The sequence below is a fragment of the Plectropomus leopardus genome, chromosome 14, assembly GCF_026936395.1.
Source record: "Plectropomus leopardus strain MGB_pleo_1.0 chromosome 14, ASM2693639v1, whole genome shotgun sequence".
NCBI lineage: Eukaryota > Metazoa > Chordata > Actinopteri > Perciformes > Serranidae > Plectropomus > Plectropomus leopardus.
This window is the reverse complement of record NC_142189.1, coordinates 17,432,189-17,454,797: the sequence shown is the minus strand read 5'-3', so window position 1 is coordinate 17,454,797 and position 22,609 is coordinate 17,432,189. Positions and strand designations below refer to the sequence as shown.

Genomic DNA, 22,609 nt, shown 5'->3' with positions numbered 1-22,609 from the left:
TGTTTTGAGACTACTCCCTTTGCAGGGAACCATTGCAATGTCAAAACATTATGCTATTTGCGAACATTTATGCTTGTAGTAAACTTGTTTTTCTGTGTTTTATACCTTTTAAATTACTAATACTTTCTTCATTCAGCCTTTTGAGGTAAATAATTTCAAATTCCACCTTTGACAGTATTTCAACTTAATGTCCACCTTTTCTAGAAATGTATTTCTGCAGTTAGCATCATAAGGTACTGTAGTTTTGCTTCCATTTCTGCCAGATTTTCAGATGTTTCAGGCAGTTTTTTAAATTTGGATTTCTGCATTTTCAGCCATTGTTATGAATTCATATCAGCTTGCAGCATCCATATGCATTTTCTGCAGGAATTGCATTTTCTAGTTGACATTACTGTCCCCAAAGCCACGTTGCTAATGTGGCTAACATATCAAATAACAGTCTACTTCAACCAGATGGCGTATGCAGGAATTTGTGGCCAGGTTTCTGACAGAGCAGTTTCTCTGCAGCAGGCTGTCCTGTCATGCCTGCTTCCTGTGCACAACCGTAGGGTTGATGCCCAGACATCTGTTCCTGTGGACAGACAAGGAAAACACTGGCATAAGCACAAACAATCTCTGCTACAGCTCAACACATCAACCACAGATAGACCTACGATCACTTAATTAAAGCATTTACATTTCTATAGATTACAGTAGTCTGTAGTAAGATGGACAGTTTGCTGTATTTTACAGGGAACAAAATATGTCAAACAACCTGTGAGAGAACACAAGGTAGAAAAAGTCTCAGACAACCAAAACAGATGCTGCTGGAGAGCCTTTATTGGGCACTTTGTGCATCAAATCCTTTACAAAACAAAAACCCTTGACATGTAATGTTAGAATAACTTCATATAAAAAGGAAAAACATCATAATAATAGGAATAACAGAAATTTGGATATATATGGTAAAAAACAACAATGACCCACATCCATTCTCTTAATAAATATATACACAATAAGTACTGAGATACAAAAGAAGGGATCATATAGATCCATTTTTCAGTGGATATATACAACAATATATATATTTTTTAAGTTTGTCGGTTATTGTGTTTTATATACTGTATTTATGGCAATAGACGAGATTTGTTTTTTCTGAATGTGCCTGAACTAAATCATATTGCACTTCCAGAACAGCCTGCATAGACTGTACTAGACATTCACTGACCTATTCCATCAACATTCAGAGAACTACTCTACAGGGGAAGTGTAGCTGTGTTTTAACATTATTATCAATATATTTAGTGACTATTTAATACTTACAAAGAGGCCATTATTTATATCAATTTAACAACACAAACAACATGTATCCTATGCTAATAAAAAATACAACAAACTTTTACATTATTCTGCCCTAACTGTATGATGGTTGAAGAGAGTTTTACACACTAAATACTGCCATGTTGTTTAGTCTTAATACATTGAACCACTTAGGCTCCATCAACAATTTGCTGTCTTCATTTTGTGCACTAAATATCCAACTTTATGGACTGTAATCATCAGTGCTATGGCTTTAGGAAGATGAGCCGTTTCTCCTCATAAAAAGAAACACTGCTGCTTACATAGCATGAGGTACTGCAGCACCACGAACAAATTTACAAAAGTAGGCACAATTATCTGAAACTTGCTGAGAAAATGTCATAACAATCAAATGTGTACTCACTTGTTGATTCACATGCACACACAAAGGTTTTAAAGTGAATCAAAATGTATAGCTTACATATCTAACAAGCATTATGGCCTTTTAAGAGCTATGGCTTTTCTTTAAATACCTCCTGTGGGACTTTAAAAAAAAATCTACTTGACATTTATACAGCACAAAGACAACGTGATTTAAGTTTCAGATCAAGTCCATAACCACTGCATAGTTAGACGTGTAAACCACTATTCCTGACGGCTGCATGTCATTAGTCCTCCACCCCTCTGGTCTGGGTGATGTCACCTCCTCCCGTCCAATCAGATTTCAGTGAGGGTGAGTTTGTACATGCCGCCCAGCTCCTCCATGGTGATCTGGAAAGTGTCTTCGTTGGAGTAGTGTTTGATGATGTTGTCATCCATATGGACTAGGATCCTATTGTAAAAGAGATAGTTAGTGACCTCTTTATTTCTTTTTTTATAAAGAAAATAATTGTTTAAATCTTGACTTAGAAATAAAATGAATTAATAAATAAATGCACAAAAAGCAGAGAAATCAATCTAACGTCAGCTACAAGAATCATTTTTTAAATATTATTGCATGGGCAATAATTTTCTGCCTTTTTTCTAGGACAGGAAAGGTCACAACTGAACCCGGGCCACTATCACTTATTTATCTGTAACTTTTAAAAGAACAATGTGGTATCTAGCAGTGAGGACTGCAGATTGCAACCAGCTGAAACTTCTTTGGGTTACAATTCCTTCAGTGTTCATTGTTCAGGAGGATTCGTTTGAGATCATAACATAAAATACCCAGCCCAAGCCGGTCCATCACTGTATAGTGATCCCATCGCAATATGGTCTCCTGTTCGATTGGTTACTCATTAATACCAGGTTTGGTCCTCCTCAAAGTTTCAGACATAGTGTGGTGCAGTGTTGCTGACTCATACTCACCCTTTCTTGCACTTTTTATAGACCTTTCCAACCTTATCCAAAGGTAATTCGTACTTCTCTGAAATCTGGTTGAAAAAAGAAAAACACAGAACAAAATAAATGATGGAAAAACATAAAAGCTGACTTTTTTACGCTGTCTCATCATACCCCAAAACACTCTGTGGCTCTTCAAGCTGTCGAATGGAGGATGGTGAGGCAGACAGTTTAAATAATATACTATTGGATAAAACTAATTATGACTACTAGCAAGTGACATTTAGAGAAGAGGTGCAGGAGGTCACATATATAATATACTGTAGAAAAATATATATATATACTGTAATATTAAGTAATTTAAATTTGTCATAAAATAATACTTGAAAATATTAAACTGAGGAGAAGAGTAGAAGAGAGACATTAGTTGGGACCACAGATGTCGTGATTGATAAAGTCATGTGATGCACATATTGCTTAAGTGTAGTTTATTTCAAACAGTCTCCTTGTTATGGCATACTTAATCATTCATTCAGTAGGCAGTAAGCAAAACATACAAACTGAGTATGTAGTATGAACATAGGCAGATTATGGAAACCGAGATGCAAAAGGCTGTCCCCACCTGTCCTACGTAGGAGCAAGACACACCCACTTAAAACTCTTTTTTTTGTCATTGTTTTTGTCTCTTTGTAGTTGCACTTTCTTTTGTGGTTTGGTGTCACTTTGAGGAAATTTTGCGTCTCTTTGTGGTCATTTTAAATCCTTTCCTGGTCAATATGTGCTAATATGAGTTACATTTTGCAGGTGATGGCCAGCGGCCCCCCTTTAAGGCCGTGACACACACAACACTGATGTTGGGCCATCAGTTACCCTTGTCCCTGCAGCGTGTTTCACTGTTGACCCTTGTTGGTCCTTTTTGGCTTTTTTGTGCAGCATGTTGATTCGGCTAAAGTCAAGAGGGATTGAAATCAAAACAAACTTGTTCTGCAAGTTTATTTTGTTATGCCATTCACAGAAATGCATCCTGATGGTGTGTGTTGTTGTTTACTGGCACACGGTAAATATGCTTTGTTTTTTCAATATTGGATTGTGTTGTTAATATGATAACTAGCTAACTAGTATCATGATGGTCACCTGGTTTCACTTTTTGGCTGACAAACAATGATGACCGCTGTGTGCTGGTATGGCGAGTTATTTCAGAACAAATGCGCTGGTTGGCCGTTGGTTAAGTGTGTCATGTGCAACTTTTTGGGCAAGAATTGGTGACATGAGGTGAAAAGCCCCCTGCTGCACCGCCCTCTTGTCACTATGTCACAGCCAAAAAGTTGCACAGAAACACACCAAACCGATGGCCAACAAGCATGTACAGTAGCCAATGTTTTGCGCCTGCGTTAGAGGAAATACCACTCCACACCAGCAGACGGCAGATGTTTTTAATAATCATTCAAAACAGGAAACCAGAAGACCGCCATGATGCTAGTTTGCAGTTTAACACAATCTAATGTTGAAAGCATATTCACTGTGTACGAGTATACAACAACACAAACCATCAGGAAATATTTGTTAGGAGCTCAACATTTTAAGAGAAACAGTGTTACCTCATAAAAGAAGTTTGCTACGACCTCCCTCCGTCTTAACTTTAGCCCTGTGTTTACATTTTTCACTTCCGTCTCTCTTCTTGTGCGCTGATCTGAACAGCCAGTCACAGTAATTTCATTCACCAACAGGGTCTACGACCCCTGAGACCAGTTCAACATGCTGAATTGGCTAAAAAAAGGCAGATGAAGGCCAATGTTACATGACTCGGTCTCATGCCATCAGCCCAACATGGGCGGACGGCCGACCTTTGGCTTGGTGTGTCATGGCCTTTAGGCCCCTGGGCGTGTGCCAGGTAGGCCCGTTTAGTGATCCGTCCATGAGTACGCATTGTGCTAATATGTGATTTTGATCACAGGTACAGAAAGAACTGGGTCTCAAACACACGGCCGAGACCACCGATATGCATCAGAAACATGAAGTTCAATACCAGCCACCACCAGAACAATGAACTGAGGACCACTCACAGCTTCCACCAGGCCTTTCAGCGTGGGATTCTTCAGCATGAGGGCATCAAACACCTCCTCCGTCTCCTTGCGCACATACAGCAGGACTGCGTGGTGGAAAGGGAGAGAAGATACAGGCAGGCATCAAAGCAAAGCACGTATGTTCATGGGTTGGACACAAAAACAGACCCAAAATCTGGCCTCCGACAAAAGTCCCTGGCAGGCTTGAAGCGTGTTTTTACGTCAGTCTAAACAGCTTGACTGCTGGTTGGGTTCATTTGTGTGGGTTTTAAGATTTGTGGCTTTTCTGCATCCCTGTCTAGATTTCAAAGCAGTGAAACTGAAGCACATGCCACTTTAGTAAATCTGAAGATGTACTATGTAATGTTCCAGTTAATCTAAATACTCCTCCTGCCAGCCTGAATTATGTGGCACTGGGCCCAGATAAAGCACACCTAGAAAGCACACGCATCATAAACGGACAGACCCACCTCTCATTCACAAGACCCATCTCAAAATAGATCATACTCTAAATAGATTTCCTCGTATTGTTTTCCAACCTATGGCAGGAACGTGTTATGTATGTTGCATCTAAATACAACAAACATTCAAAGGCAAAACTACTGTATGTGCACAGGAGTTTTCACTAGTTTGACATCTGTATTTGGTTCAAAATCAAATAAAGAAGTGAAACAGTGCGGCAAGTGACTGTAAGGTGGTGTTTCATAATGCTATAGTATGTAGGTCACACTTCATTGTGGTCTGGAGCGGCCATGGATAACTTTGGGACAAACGTCATTTCACATGATTGGCAGTTCTCTCTTTCACTCATTGCGTGACTGCCAGTTTTCAAACTGGAAAAACTTGACAGCTGTTGTGAAACGATTATAAAAACTTCATTTTAATCTTCATAACTGAATTTAGTTTAATTAAAATTAACATTAGGGTGATAAATTGACCATGCTTTTTGCTTAATTATGCTTTGTAGATTCTTTAACCCTCTATGGTACATATTATGATGCCGGTTAGTAAAAAAATGTTTGGAATGTTTTTGGGGGGTTTTGTCATAAAATAGATAAAGTGAACATAACGTAAAGACATTTAAAATACATTTTTTTATGTACACTTTTGGTTTCGTTACCTTAAAGAAACACTGTATCATGACGGTAAGAAATGAAAAAAACAGGAGTAATGTTAAAATCTTAACAAAATGATACACAATACTGTATGGAAAATATTCAGAATTATTACATTTATCTAGCTTAATTTGCAGAGATAAAAAAAAAAAATATGATGACTGTTGTGCTATAAACCTAAATACACAACACCAAACCACTTAACCCATTTATTATTGTGAATCCATTTTTTTTCAAGACTTAAAAAATGACAGAAAAAGATGTTATCAGATCATTTTTGTGGAGAGAGTTAATGAGGCTGAACCATGTGAAGAAGGCCGCATTAAAAAGGGATTCAACATGGCCTCCATAATTGAGGATGTGTTGTGTTTCTGCAAACAGCAAAAAAGTGGGTATGTTATGTAGAGGCATCACGGTACCATAGAGGGTTAATGGTCATATAGTAGGACTTGAGCTGTGAGTGATTTTTAGACCAACAAAGACGGATTTTAGTTTTTGATAATGTTCTTCCACATTACTTAAAAAAGCCTGATGAGGTGAAAGTAAACAGTATTACAAACACACACACACACACACACACACACACAAAGAGAGAAAATTGCAAAAATATACATAATTTTGTGCAACAGGAGCATTCGGTCACCCCTTGAAACTTCACTGTGATTTACTGATTGATATGCTATGCATTTGATAAGGTTAAAAAATCCTGCTGCACAAACATATCTTACAAGATGTATACTTTGACTTTATGCAGGCATTCATGCAGAGTCTGTGTGACACAGGCTTCAAATGATAACATCTCGCTATAACAAATCTTAAAGCATTTATTTATATACTGAAAAAAACTTGCGGTAAACCTGTGAATGGGATATAGGGTAAAGGGCAAAGACTTGTTTGCATGTGTGTGCACGTAGTGATCAGTGGTATTTTGTGGAGTCAATGGAGGCCTCTAGCACGTGTGTGTGTTTTGAAAGACCTGGAACAGTCACATGGCCCAGAGAGAGCGAGAGAGTGAGAGTGTGTGTGTGGGTTGCTGTCAGGGGCCGACCATAGCAAACACACACAGACTTAAACAGGCTGATTTGCCCACGAGAAGAGCATAACTCACCTGATGAGCATGTGAACTGTCAAACCATTACACTACAGCAACACACACACACACACACACAAACATACCTTTCTTTGGTTCCTCCACTCTCGCCATCTTGGTTGGGGGTGAAACGAACTCATCGTCACTGAAAGGTAATCTCTTCATGGCCGAGCTGCTGTGGACACAAAATAACACACAAATCACTGCTTAAATGTCATTAACATCCGCTGAACAGGCTATACAACTCGCACATATGCACACAAAGCCCAGAGGCCTTTCCGAGAAACATGTATCTCTGTGTTACTTTTACTGGGAAAGTGCCAGAGGTGAGCTCCATTCAAAACTACTTTAAAAGCAAGTATGAAATCAAGGCTTCAGTGAACTCACCTGTCCTCTCCATCTTCTGTTGAGAAAGGCTGCAGAGGAAACAGAAACACATAAATTAACTCAAATGGAAGATGAAAGTAAAACAAACAACAAAAAAGCACATATAGTGTCAGAGATAACTTTGAATAATTAAGATATCTGAGGATTGGGTACCCAATAATCATGCAAATAACTGACATTAAGATGCACTGAAATGTGATTGTTGTAAATGTTGAACTTTTCCCTAAATCTTACACACTGCACTTCATCTTTAAATCACATAGGGACATAAATAGTATATCAGATGCTATCACATCCTCTTCATAAAGCAGTTTAATTTCCAGACAAAGGTAATTCAAAGTGCTTCACATAAGGTGAAAATACATTCAAAAACAAGTTAAAAAACCAACACAAAAACTTCAAAATACTTCAAAAACACGAAAACGTAAAATAGGTAAAGAAAATACAGTTATTGTTCAGTGACACTGCAGTAATAAGTTGCTCTGTGTAGGCTGTGTCAAACAGTAAATCATCAAGTGCGTGAAATCCCTTCACTATTATTTGAAAAACTGCACAGAATCAATCAAAAATATGTTCTTGTCTTGTTTTAAGCTTCTGTTTTTTGGAGCCTGTTTGCTCTGCAACTGTATTGATTGCAGGCGTTGCTGTTAATAGAATTCTATTCTGAGAGGAAACCCAGTAAACCCTGAGTTTATCACAAACTGATAGCAGCTCAGTCAGGTTCAATGTCATTGGCAACACCAAAAATAACCTCCTGTCCCTCCCTCGGTTTCGCTGGTTGCAAAGTAAACACAGTGAGAGTAAGAGAAAAGCTAAAAGAGTCCTTTTTTAGTCGTGCACAGCTGGGCTGCTCATAATGTGAGCAGCAGGGGGCACTCAGAGGTCACAAGATTATTTTTCCTGCAGAGTAATTTTCACTATATACACAACAGCTCATCACATGTCAAATGATCCCCAAAAGCTAATGTGTGCAGGCCAGGGACCAGATGCATAAATAATGCATAACCATGCGTACGCTTTTTTGTAAACATAAACGCATTTGTAAAGGAGGAATTTGTGGTGATGATGTGCGGACCTCATGCATTCTTCAGAGCTGCGTACACACAGTTTAAACTGAGATAACTGTGGGTAAAATGATAAGAAGGAGATTAAATATAAGTTGAGAGATGGAAAACAATGTTTTATGGCCGTTGCCCACTTCACAAATTGTTTTATTTATTCTATTTTGCAGCTCACACTGCGTTCTGTTAGTTTTTATTTACGAATGATACAATTCAGCATAGTTTTTATTGACATTCATCTCCCTGTTAGTGACTGTTAGTTTGTGGGGCAAGTTACTTTCCACATGAGCACAATAAATGAATCACTGATCCTTCTGACATTTAATAATGATGACAATCAAGATTTCACCATGACAATGATTTGCAGAAATGCGATGAATTAGTGGTACGGACGCTACAAATATCCACAGCTGTGCGTAATGATGGCTGCTCTGGTACTATTGGAGAACTGTATTTCTCAGTGATAAGTGTAATGAATGGAGGAGGGGGACATAAGGCAATATGTAAACAAATATTTAAGGGTGTTTGTATGTTCATTTACGGTGAACTGTGGGTGTGGAGATGAGGCTCAAGCCACAACGATTGAGATTTATAAAACAGAATCAGGCGTCCGCATGGCTTCATACATCCAACATTAAGAATGTATATGCATATTTCTGCCTCTGTGCGTACACACAGTTTTAGTTGATTGTTTTATGCATCTGGCCCCAGGTGTACGTGCACACACACACCTCTTACAGTGTCAAGTGACATGTTTTTCCTGACTGGAAGAAGCAGAGCTCAGAGTCCAGTCACAAAGAAGATAAAAATCTGACACGTAGCATCCACACATCATTAACAAAACTGCCGTCCTCTCTCCGTCTCTAAATCTATCTCTTTATTTTCCTCTGAGCACTCATGAAGTTGGCAGCACAGGTAGTATCTTCTGAAACCCCCGGTTTGTTTTGAGTCACTGTTAAATGATTCATACTGTGAGTAAGCAGTCTGAAATACAGCCATCGGTATGTAGGACTCCTATCAGAGCTCGCACCCAGAACTCACTGTTCCTGCCAACCAGCAAGCAAGCAGGTCACCTCGACCCAGCTGGCTGATGAGTGGGTGGAAGCTAAAAAATAAAGCTGTTTACGAACCATCTAAGATGCTATGAGTGTTACATAAATGTTAGCAAAACAAAATGTTTTTGGTCAGAGATGAAATATAAAAAGTTAACCCATGCTAGAGTTTTGTGTCAGTGACTGGCACTCACGTGGCGCTGGAAGGTGGAGAAGTGAATGTCAGGAATGAACAGGACGGGCTGGGTCTCGTGATCGGTCATCATCTTGAAGATGGTCACATCGTTGCGTTTCTGAAGGATGGGAACTTTGACATCAACAACTGGGAGGAAAAGAAACAACAGAGAGAAGTTTAGACTTTTATTGGGTCTCAATTAATGCAGTAGGACATTTTCAAAGTCTTTAAGCCACATTAGCTATTTGAAACCTGAGGAAATTGGCTTGATTTTTTTCAAAAACATTGGAAGAAGGCAATGAGTGAGAGGTATAACCTAAAAATAGCAAGAAATTTCTAAAACAAACAAAAAAGGGCCTTTTTTCAAGACAGAGAATGTCATTTTATATAGCTGATAAAGGTGATTTGGGATGAGAAAGAGGCCAGAATTAAATAAGACGTTATTCACAGTCTCAGTGTGGCATTTTTACATTAAAAAACTCAAAACTTCAGTCCCCTGCTTGAGCATGTTGAACAGGTGAAGTGCTGCTGAGTGACTCACAGGCCAGGCCGGGGTTGAGCTCAGCGACCTTCCCTTTCCGGCGAGACTGCTTCCTCTCCTCGTCCCGGATCTTCCTCTCGGCTCCCTTGTCACAGAAGACTTTGATCTGGCAGTAGGCGCGGTGGATGGGCTTGTTGCTGCGGTTGTTGTAGCTGTATGTGTCGATCTGCAGGTTCAGAGGAAGACCCTTCACGCCCTTCTGGGAGGAGAAGTCGGTGCTCAGACAGTTGACAGAGATGAAGATCTGTGGAGGAGGGAAGGAGGAATAGTCGTGTTTAAAGCACAGAGGAAATGTCCACTTGTTGGAGAAATTTCTCATAAAAACACTGACAAGCTTAAAGTCAACAGCAACTTCCACTTCTTTAACCGCTGCGTCTAAATCATAAGGAACATTATCCCTCTGATTATTTTATCATAGGGAACAGTGGTGGAATGTAACTGAGTACATTCACTCAAGTACTGTAATTAAGTACGATTTTGAGGTACTTGTAATTCACTTGAGTCTAATCTTTTCATACCACTTTCTAATCCTACTCCACTACATTTCAGAAGAATATATTGTACTTTTTACTTTACTATATTTATCCGACAGGCTTACTTACTTTACAAATTAAGATTTTTGCATAAAAAGCACAAGATAAGTTGATAAAATATGATGCTGTGTTATAAAGTATCCAACAGTTAATACAAGCACAACTAAAACAATTTTGACCATTAATCAATTTGATAATTGGTGTAAAATTAAATAGCTCTTAACTAATTTTTTTTTTTTTTTCAAATTTATTTTGAATTTTTTCTTTTTTTTAATTTTTCTGGATAGATTCCAATGCAGGTTTTTTTTTTACTTGTAACAGAGTGTTTTTACAGTGTGGTGCTTTTATTTATGTAAAGCATCTGAGCACTCTCAGTCCTCAGGCTACATTCAGTGTTCTGTGTTGCCCTCTATTGGTCGACTCCAGTGATCACAAGTGAATTTTTTTTCTAACCTGGAGATGCTCCTTTGTCTTCGCGGTGCTTGTATTGGAAACAGGTTATCATTGTGTCAACAAAACACGCTCTCATAACAGAGCTTCAGGAAGCACCTAACACAGACAAACTAAGGGGTGAGCAGCAGATATCACTGATATTATGAATATTATTGAGAAGCAAATGAAATGTGAATTCATCTGTGCATGTATGCGTTGTGAAAATAAAACCGCCCGGAGTCACTTTAAAACTTAATTCATATATTCAGATAGAGACAAGTAGAGAAAACCAGTTGAAAGTGCTGATGTCATATTACAGTTTTATGGGGGATTATAGTTATTAAAGTGAATTAGGTTAATCCATATTTTGCCAACAGGAAAGTGCAGGTATGAAGTAAAAAAACAGTGGTGATTTAAAAGATCTGTAATATAAGAAAAATGTATTTTAACACAGAAGTCCTTACGTTTTTTTGACAAAATCTGAACAGCAGGAGAAATTAAACTGTCCATTTTGATGTACGATCTGTCACATATAGTGCCGTCCGAAAAAAAAATTTTAAAAAGGAATTTCAAAAAACATACCAAAAAAAGCAGAAAAGAAATCATTGTCCTCTAAAGATGTTTTTGTGATAACACCAATAAGCAGCCTCAGAGCAGGCAAACATAAGGGAGGGGCTGCCTTGTGCAAATACACATCAAATACATATATGCTTCAGAGCAACAACCCTGGGGGCAATACACACACACACACACACACACACACACACACACACACACACACACACACACACACACAAACACACACACATCTCCATCTTTCATTTAACATCTCATTGATGAGACGCTCAAACAACGCGGCAGGGTGGTGCTTCCAAAAATACACACACAGAGAAGTAATGAACACACAAGGATGAACATCCTATGGACACAGCCCTCAAGTCATGAGACAGTTAGACCCACATCCTGGTGTGTATGAGTGTGTGTGTGTGTACTGTATATGTGTGTGTGTATGAGAGGGTCTGTGCACTCTAAGCAGCCTACAGGGAGTATGACGCAGGAGATGAGCTGTGGCGCCATGTTGTCTCCTGTCCGTCGTTCTCCATCTCGGCTGACAGCGGATAAGTGTAAGAGAGCGGTGACAACAATAAAAGTCAAGAGAGGACAGAAGCTCCTCCGTTCTGCCACCTCTCCGACCCGCTGAACTGGATTTTATTTGTCAAACTGTCCAATAAGGCCCTCGTCCCCCCTGCTGAGTTTCCTCATTCCTGCACTCTTTGTTGCTCTTGTCAGAAATACCTCAACACGCAGCATCACAATAGAGGTGAAAGGCAGGTTGGACCAGTCTAAAAAACACATACTACGCACCTCCACCACTTCTCTACGCAACAAGACTAAACACATAAGAGGAGGGGAGGAACAGTGTGACAGCATCTTCTATTTAGGCCCCAGTTTTCTTTAACGGCTGTTTTGTAGGATCACAACGAACAAAGCCGCTGATGATCACCAACAAAGGGGTTTCAATGCCTGAAACCGTAATTCTGGTCTGTGGCAAAAACCACACAAGACCTTAAAAAAGAGGAGCAGTTGTAAGTGTGTTGATGTGAAAAGTTCAAGGCTTGTATTAAGAGTTCAAGACAAGGACGTGTATGGAAACACTCTGGACCGAACGCTGTACTTGTCCTCACATGTATGATGTCAGAAGCAGCCTTGTGAGTGGAAGATGGTGTTGATATCTGTGAAGCTGAGTGTGTGTGTGTGTGTGTGTGTGTGTGTGTGTGTGTGAGTGAGTGGCCTACCTTGGCCTCCTCGTTGGTGTCCCAGGTGAAGGAGATGGCGTTATAGGAAATCTCCTCGATGTTTCCGATGGTGTTGAAGCTCTCCTTGTAGTCAGCTGTGACAGTAAAACAAAAGAGATTTATAACTGAAACAACCAGGCTTGTGTAACTTTATCTTCATTCTCTGAGTTATTATTATTACGTATAGAGATGTTTCTGAAAACATATTTTACATTTTTGCCTACACGCAAACAAAGTTTAAGGTCTCTAAAACAAGGATTTTTAGTAGTTTTGGTCTCTATTGATAATTTCAACATTCATGACAGCTGAGCGAGGGGTGAATTTTTTTCATAACTCATACTATTGAGGCTACTATTAAAGTTAAGCATAATTAAAAGCAGTCTGCTTTGAGTGACAGGCTATCTGCTGATAGTGCCCTCAGCTTTTCAGTCAGATTCGCCCCACAGTGCCGGCCTCTCGCCTAACTATGGTCACTTGTAGCTCCAGTAAACTCAGATGACAACGGCTGAAATGCTGAACTAGCAGCTTCAAACCAGTGGGTGATGTCACAGCAGCTCCGCCCATCTTTTTCACAGTCTATGATTCGTGCATACCCTTTGCTGCTTTGTGTAATGAGCTTGAGCCAGAAACAGAAACAACAATGGTGGACAAAGTTACTAGTGTGTTTATATTTTGTTAGCTTGGCTTGGTCTAATGACTACTTCAAACTTAGTACTGCTGCACCACTTCATGGACAAATGGAGGCCACAACCGCTAGCATTTGGGTCATTTTTGTGTTCCACTGTGCTCTGAGATACTTTGAAAAACAACAATCCTTTGGACAGATTTCTTTAAGAACAGAGGTGTAAAAAAATCTGTTTTTAAAAAAAATGTCTGTATTGGAGTAGACAGGGCCTTAAAGGCTGCAGATTTAATCCGTGTAAACACACCTTTTCCTGTCAGATACTGTTAAGCTGCCCTTTCAACCAGCCACTTAACTGTGCAGACGCAGGAGGATTTATCAGTCTGCTCAATGATATCACCAGGAATGAATCATTGGATCATTAAAATCACCACCATCTGTGCACCAGCAGTGCCTCTGACGTTACACTTGATTTTTAATTTGATATTGCAGTGCTCTTGTTCTGACAAAACGATCCTTTTAGTGTTTTAATAGCTTGACCCTTTGAAACATGAGCAAATCGGTTGGCCACAAGCAACTCAACAAGACATGGCCCAAAAATTAGCAAAAAAACCATAACTTTAACATAACTTTACATATAGAATTATTTTAATTATAAATACAGTACGCTCAGTACTTCCCAAATACATGCATTTTCACTAAAATGTAACGATTTAAAACACCTTTACATTAACAGCGCTACTCATCTGCGCCTGATACTATTAATGCGGAAGTATTTTAATTAGTATTGTTCTAGTGAAAATGCAAAACACTGAGCGTACAACAGGATAAATTAGACATGAATTATGCTGATCAAGCTGAGAACAGATGTTTTGACACATCTTTTACTCCAGTTCATCAAGAAAAGAAAGTTCTCTGCACAAATTAAACGTAACACTGTAATCTATGTACAAATGATCATTATGTTGATGAAGTATTCCTTAAAAATAAAAAAGTGGTTCTTACCAATGTCCAGACACCTCTGTTTGGCAGTGTGCTGTCTGGAGTGCCAGTACTTCCAGTGTTTCAGCTGATCGTCTCTGCACTTCTCCTCTCCAAACACCACCATCACCACACTCTGGTTGTGGATAAACACATAACTTAATATGTCATAATGATAATTTATTATGTGATTAACATCAATCATTCCATGCTGCTGCTTGTTTCAGATTTATTTTTGTCCTCCTTTCTTACCCTGACTTTGGTGATGGGTTGCTGAATGCCTTTGCTGTCAACCTCCCTGAGGGTGATTGGGTAAAACTGGCCCTTATTGAGATACGTCATCGTCCCATCACCTGTCTTCTGACGCAGAGACTTGGACGCCTCAAGAGTGTACTCAAAGTTATTCCTATAATTTAAGGAAATAGAGGCAGAATGAAGTTAACATCAAGAACAAAACATTAAAAACATGCTTTTATTTTCTGTAAAACTGGATGAAAATGCAATAGCATTCAAAAATTTGTTAAAACATAATGGCGCATGCTTTATTTAGCCACTGCAGCTGAATCGCGACCTTAAAATCCGTGTGTGGGGCCAGATAACGCCTGTGTGTAGACTTTTGTTTTCACACTTAGAAGAGTCTGGTGTCTCCCCTGTGACTGCCATGAATGAGGCCATTCTGCGGTCTTGTGTCAAAAAGCTGAATGGTGGTGGAAGTTGGACAGTGGGCCGGCGGCAGCGCGACTTACCCCGGCACGGTGTCAAACTGAGTGTAGTCCTCAGGCGCCATGGAGGCCATACGTAACTGGAGATCCCCTGGGAAGGAAAACACCTGCAGCAAACAAAGAAAACAGATACAGAGTGTGAGATGAGGCATCGCAAATACAACTACAAAGTCCTCTAAATCACCAAAAGAATATTTCTTAATCTAGCGACCCTTGGAGAGTTTGTGGCTATTTAATAATTTGACCCCTTCGTCCCCATTTGTTAGTTTAAATGTCTCTTCCCTCATGTTGCTAACCCCCCTCATCCCTCCCGTGATGCGGTTTTGTTGGGTTACTCTATTCTAAGGTAATTCCCCTCCAGGTTAAATAGAAAAAGAGGAGAGAGAAAGGGCTTTGGCTATTGTAGGAGAAAAGTACAGCACTTTATTGTGTTGGTGAGACAATGGCATAATAACACACTGGCCGCTATTTTGGCATGTTCAAATAAAACCAGGGAAGGCTGAGCCCACCGCTGGCTCCGTGGGATCAGGTGAATATCCTATTGTGTGATGGGAGAGATCTGAGAGCGGAGAGGAGAGCACAGCGAAGGGGGGGTTGTGGGGAGAGCTTTAGCGGGGTTTAGAAAGAGGGGGATCGAAACACACACCTCCTGGGAACCATCCTTGTAACTCTCTGAGAAGGTGGAGTCGGGGGGCGTGCGGGACTGGGTGCTGGGGCTGAACTGAACCGTGTTGTGGGTGAGCTGGCGCTCAAAGACTCCCACGTGGCCGTCAGTTTCGGCACAGTCGTTTGGCACGGTCACGGAGAAACCGTGGGTAGGCATCTCTGTCTTGACAGACGGGTAGTTTGGCACAGCGGCTATGGAAACGGTGACAGTCGTGTCTGAGTGGACAAAATCAGCAAACTGACAATTAGGTTTTCTGTTTTTAAGCTGCTCATGTCTGTGTATGGTGTTGAATGTGAACTGACCTGGTGAGGGGAACTGGGCCCTCTTTTCCTGGGCCAGCTGAAGAATATTGAATGGTCCCTTGAGGACCTGGATCCTGTTCTCCATACCGGCTTCCTGAAGTGGAACTATTGGGTGTCCCGTCTGGATCTGGTGTCTGCAACAAATAAAAACAGCACACGTGAAGTACTACATTTAAAATGATGTCAGACATATCGTTAATCTTATTAACTACACAACTGTAGAAATGTCCTGTAATGTACTGTAGAAATGCTGATATCAACACATGCACTCTCTAAGGTCACCTGTAGTCTAAATAACATTAAGATTCTATCTTTAATGCCTCCACACTGCTGTCGCCGAAGGCATTATGTATCCGGGTTGTCCGACCCATTCTCATGAATGCCTTGAGAGAAATTCTTCAAATTTGACACAAACGTCCACTTGAACTAAACAATGAACCGATAAGATTTTGGTTGTAAAAGGTCACTGTGACATTGCATCCTAAGATCTCAAGAGCACTTTGAGTAAATTTCTTCAAATGTTCACTGGGACGGAAGAAGGAAGTGATTAGATTTTGGTGGTCAAAGGTTAAGGTCACTGTGACCTTGTCTGTCTCATTCTTGTGGTTGCAATATCTCAAGAAAACCTTGAGGGAATTTCTTCAAATTTGGCGTTCACTTGGACTGAACAACTGATTAGAATTTGGTTGTCAAGGTCACAGAAATAAAAAACGTGTTTTTAGCCATAATTCAGGTACTCATTATTGTGTCAAAATTCTCACAAATGTCTAGTAAGATAAAGTGATAACATTTTATAACCAAAAAGGTCAAAGGTCAACTGTGACATCACAATATTCTGCAAAAACATTTTCTGGCCATTACTCAACGTCATATCTCAGGAACAGAAGGGAAGATATTTGGTCAGATACTCAATTGGTGAGTCTAATCTTGAACCTGCACCAACTGTAAAGATCCTTTGTGCTGCCGGCAGAAAGATGTGAAGCATCCATATTTTCACAGAAATTGATGTAACTGTAACTGCAACTTGACTTTTGTGTAGAGGCATACAACTACCAGGTAATTCTAGTTTTACCCATGTTTAAACTTATTCTTTCTTATTTTTTTACTAGTTTTCAAGGTGCAGTGTGTTGGATTTCGTGACATCTAATGGTGAGGTGGCAGATTGAAAGTCCCTCCTTTCAGTGGCCTTCAAGTAACGTAAAAACCCAAAAAGCTCTCTCTAGAGCCAGTGTCTAACAGGCTCTGTTGAAGAGGAGATGCTGGAAACCATTGTGAATATATTTGTTTTTATTCATTATATTCTCTCTTTTTAAAAATTAATTAATTAATTGTTTTGTTTTGTTTTTTTTATGTGAATGAGTATCTTAAATATACTTTTACCATCTGGTCATTTCTCATAATATGTAAATGAAATTCTCTTTGTCATTGATTAGGCTGCTGTTTTTTTCTTATGGAAACAATAAAATTGATTGCATGATTAAAAAGTGAATATGTGTGTAATTTTGTAAAGATTTTACTCTGTACTGCTCCCACATACATGTGCAAATGTACACAAAAATCAGTTTATGCCGTGAAGGTTTCCCTCTGCTTTTTGTGCTCGTATTTTTAAAAAAGGGGGGTGGTATTAGGTGAGGGCTGCCGCTTACCTTTTGTTGGGATCCACATCACAGACCAGAGCTTCTGGCTTGCTCTGGGTTATTGTTCTCTTGTCCCTGGGCACCTGTATGGAAGGGTAAACACAGCCGCTTAGCGTCTGACCACATCACATCCAACATGCCGGGTCATCATGCTGTCTATAGATCAGTTACATGACATAAGCTCTGTCTCACAGATGCTGCTTCATGGTCGGATGTCAGCATGGAGAAAGGTCATACAAGTAAAGCCTGTAAAGATCTGGTAAGTAATCCCCTGACATAAGACTTTGATTTCTTACAGATCCAGCGCCAATTCCCGACGAAGAGAATTGTTTCTCGTCTGGTCAAGACAGTAATTCTTTATGTTTCCTGTTACCTTATAGTAGTCGTAGAGCAGCCCGAGAGCTGCAGCGCTGTCCTCGTCTCCGTTTATGCTCATCATGGCCTTGGTGGCAGCCGTCAGCGGGTTCTCCAAAAAGGATTTCCACGCTTCGTCTTCTGTGGTGAAGGAGCGACGCTGGCCGCCATAGCCTGGCTCGTTCTGGAGAACCAGGACTGCACGCTTACTGCAAGGAGAAGAGGAAGAAGTGTCATAAACGTACTAACCAAAACAATAACATGTTAAACTTACAATCATGAAGATCTCCTTTGTTGTTCTCTTTGGGGCCAACTACGCCAATATGCAGTAATTGCAGGTGTGTTTATTGATCTTACTTTCCCTTTTGGGGAACGGCCCAAATTCCCAAAACTGTTGGTCTGAAAAAAGTCACATTGAACCAACAGCCCATTTCTCGGACAGCTTGTTGTTCCAAAAACAAACGCCCATTGCTCCCAAGTCCTGTTCTGAAAAAAAACAAAACACTCCCTGCTTTAAGAGAACCAAATTGCCAGAAAAAATGTTTGTATTGTATGTTTCTGTTAACCACGGATACGTTACATTTGTAAGCAACGCTGTGGTGAGGTTTAGGCACAAATTTCACCTGGTTAAGGTTTGGCATAAAACACCATGGCATTGAAGTCACTGGAAAAGCAGGGACGGGTCGGTGAAAAACACCTAGGATCATTGGCGGAAACACACCGGAAATCTAAGCACAGGAACAAGCTGTCTGAGAAATGGGCTTTTGGTCCAATGGGACTTTTTTAGGACTAATGGTGCCTTGGAATTTCAGGCCCTCAATGGCCTAGCACCTTACTTTCACTTATTTTTGAAGTTTCATCATTTGTAGTCATCGCTCTTTTCTTTGATTGTTCGGCCATCGTAACTGTTTTCTTTTAATATTAGCAGAGAGCTCAAAAAATCAGTGTGCAGCTTCACACATAAATGAGACCAACCACTGCTGGATGATGGAAAACGCAACACTAACTGTGCGGCACTTGTCGCCACAGACGTAGCTGTAGATTTTGGGGGGGGACGCAGGAGGCATGTCCCCCTCAAGCGTATTTGTCCCCCCCAATAAAACTTGAAAGCAGCAGAGGACGCTGTTATTATTTCAGCACCTCTGGTTTCCTCCTCTGAAAGTTAATCTGCTTTTTGAATTGGTTTTTAGGTGAGAAGCCTGAAATAAGCTCTGTGGTTAACACAAGCTGAAGAGACTTCAACATTTGGTCCTGCAACATAAAATACGTCAGTAAATACCCTGCTAGTGAACTCTGAAGCTATTTTTTTTTTTTTGACACAAAAATCTTTTCTTTTTAACAGTTTATGCTATGCCTTCTAAGATATTTTAGTTGATGTAAAAAATTGAAGGCATTCAATCAAATACACTGTATGGACACCAACTGTATGTGTTTGAAAGAGCAGGTGTAGACTCTAGGATTAAGATGTCCAGATTGATTCTGCTCGTTGACTTTCAACGTGTTCACAAAGCCAAGACCTACAATCACGACCTTGTTCAGAACAGACAAACAGGTTATAAGAGCGAGAGATCAACCATGTAGATGTTCCTAATCGTAAGACCTGTTGTTCAAGCTCTTCAATGATTGTGCAACAAATCTCAGCCATCGAACCACCGAGGTGTCTCCAGCGAAAGATGCTCTACAGGCTCATCTGGTGTGACGACTGGTTCGGGGACTTCTCATTGGCGGAGATGCTGGTCATTAGTGACGCACCTGACCCTGCCGCATTCCAGCGCCATGCTACTGTTTTTGTAAGGGAATCACAAGTTTTTATTCCAAGTCACCGCCTGTGTTTTTTCTCTAGTTCTTCCTCTTCATTTTTGCAACACCTTTAGAGTCAGTGCTTTGTAAACAGGAGCGAGCTGGGCCAATGAGAAAACGCTTGTGTTTTTATGTCTCATCTTTTTGTGTCAATGTGTAAATTTAACGTGTAAATGGCTTAAATTAAAAGGGAGATGAAGACAGTTTCAACAAGTGAGAAAGAAACATTTCAACACTGAACTTGCCTATTTACAGTCAATTTTAATGTTTGCTCGGCTTCTATTTACACAGACGTGTTAATCCCAATGACTAAAACAAAGTCATTAGTTGAGCTCTTGTCATTAAAGTTTAATCTAGCTCATTAGCTCTCCTTGTCAAACTTTGGAAACTACACACCCGTATAATACACTTTCAATCGTCCTGTCACCAAATCCATCTGCCTGATTTTCTGCCACAACAAAGTAATTATGATAAAGTGTAAACGGACAGGCTCAGTTTCCACGCTGAGTATCTACAACAAATGCAGCTTCTTTCTCTCAATGGTCAGAGCAAAGTGATAATTAGTAATCCTATATCTAATTGTGCTATTCATAAAAGGCAACCTGATAAGATCCATTATTTACTGGCATTAAAACTCAGAGGAAATGTAATCCATTTCTAAAACAAACACAAAAAAAGTTTGTTTTTTCTTAGACAGAAATTAAAATTACAGTTCACATGAAAGTAGCAGCATGAATTCACTTTTAATGAACAAGAGCATGAAAAACAAACATCATTTTAACATTTAGAAAGCGTGCATGCAGTCTCTTATTTCTTGACACCCAAACATTTCTATCATGTAGATATCCACTAAATCCACTAAAACCTCATATGGCCCTGTGCTTGCTTACATTGTCCCTGTTAGTAAAGTTGAGCCAACGCCTAGCAGGTGTACAGTTTCACTCCCCTCAAATGTCTCTGTGTCATTGCCCTCAAAAAAACATACACACTATATAATAATCATTTAACATGAACAATCTTTTTTTTCTTCTTTTTAAAATTCTTTGTAGTTTATATGAAAAATAAAACCATCTGCAGAGTTAGTTTTCTGTGTCTGGCAGCTCCCAGCTGAGGTCCATGTTTATTCCTGAACAAACATCATTAAGACTATCCACATAACTGTTAGAGCTTAAAGCAAAATCAAACACTAAACCGCCCATTGCTATCACGGGACAGTTTTTATTCTAACAGGCGCCTCTGCTCGCACGACAGGTGGAGATACACCTGTACAGGCTTGAACATGACAGGTGAAACGAGCGGAGTTACTCCATGGGAAACTATGAGATCTAATCGCTTTTCTCGCTTGGCGGCCAAGTCTTAACTCACCCTTAAAAAAACACAAAAAGCTGTTTTAAATTACAAAAAAAAATAAATAAAAAGAATACTTAAATATTATAGTTAAATATTCAGCTGCAGGTCAGAGGTGGAAAACGGTGCGACCTTTTAAAATCCATGTGCGCAGTAAACTTGATTTTTTTTTAAAACGTGGAAAAAATCTCTAAAAAATATATAAAGTCAGTAGTGTCTCGTGCTCCTTGTGCGAGCTACAAGTGGAAAGTCAGGACAACTTACTTGTCATGCTCCTGTGACATCTCGGTCGGTCGAACTGGACTTTCTAGTTGGTACTGAAAATCCGATCCGTCTTCTTTACCGTGAAAAACTCCGCCGCTAACGCTGGATGAGGGCTGCGGCAACAAACAAGGTGTCCCCTACTGAGAGAACGGGTTTTGTCGGCTTTTCTCGCTTTTTTTTGGGGCTATGCTGAGAAATTAAGGCCGGTTTAACCTGTGACAGGCGCGCGGATTGGATTACAGGTGGACGAGAGGGCGGGGCCACACTGACAGTTTCCCTCTGAGAGGTTGTGATTGGCTCAGCTGGTTGGCTACCTGGGAGCAGTGGAGGGACTCAGGGTGAGCCAGAGGAGGAGCAGGGCTCAACAGCTGTGATTTTATCATTCTGGGCTATTAATTGGGAAACATATTCAAATTTAGAGCTTGATTCTTCAAAACGAAAATAAACAAATTAATAAAAAGAAAAAAACGTGATTGGGGAGGTGATTAAAAGATTTTAAAAGGACAGTGACAAAAACTAGAGAATGCAATTTCTGAAGAAATTGCTGGTGGGAATGCTGCATGTGGAAAAGCTGACACTACACAGCAATACACGCTTTAAATTTTGAGTAATACCATTAATGTATGAATGATGTGGAATATAGGGGTCGACAGATAATCAGCCTGGCTGCTTATTGGGGTCGATATTTGGCATTTTGCTGATGATCTGTGTTGACATTTTATTTTAATGATCACTGATAAAACTAATTAAAAAGTGCAAAGACAAAGTCAGCATGCACTTTTACTTTGTCAATTCTCATTGAGTTATTTTTATTTATTTATTTTTATTTAAATATTTACTTGACTTTATAAGAAGAAAAAGTTGCTGGGAACTTGCTGTATATAATGTTGAAAGTTTTGGTTTTGATCAAACATTTACTAAAGGTATTTAAACAAAGTTTTGTTTTAAGTGTTTTTTTATTCAAAATTCTAAATATTAACAGAATGATTTTGATTTTGATTGTAAATGCGTATCGGTTCCACATAAGGGTAATCAGTCACATTAATTACTATTAATCTGTATCGGTA

The 22,609-nt window shown here is 39.7% G+C and overlaps 1 protein-coding gene across 3 annotated transcripts; it reads right to left on the bottom strand.

Moving 5' to 3' along the window:
* Positions 1–801: 801 nt before the first annotated feature.
* On the bottom strand, positions 802–21,726 carry grhl1 (grainyhead-like transcription factor 1). 3 transcript variants are annotated; one of them, XM_042500564.2, is made up of 16 exons: positions 21,543–21,726; positions 18,151–18,340; positions 17,787–17,860; positions 16,141–16,274; positions 15,818–16,029; positions 15,196–15,278; positions 14,702–14,855; positions 14,474–14,585; positions 12,847–12,941; positions 10,086–10,329; positions 9,564–9,691; positions 7,257–7,285; positions 6,956–7,044; positions 4,665–4,750; positions 2,629–2,693; positions 802–2,110 (listed from the first exon to the last, which is right to left on the bottom strand). In XM_042500564.2, the coding sequence occupies exons 1-16, from the start codon at positions 21,560–21,562 to the stop codon at positions 1,996–1,998; spliced, it is 1,830 nt and encodes a 609-aa protein (XP_042356498.2). In that variant the 5' UTR covers positions 21,563–21,726; the 3' UTR covers positions 802–1,995. The 3 variants fall into 3 exon arrangements, with proteins under 3 accessions (XP_042356498.2, XP_042356497.2, XP_042356496.2); XM_042500563.2 differs by having other exon boundaries at positions 6,956–7,041; positions 15,818–16,053; positions 21,543–21,725; XM_042500562.2 differs by having other exon boundaries at positions 15,818–16,053; positions 21,543–21,724.
* Between the last annotated feature and the right edge of the window lie 883 nt (positions 21,727–22,609).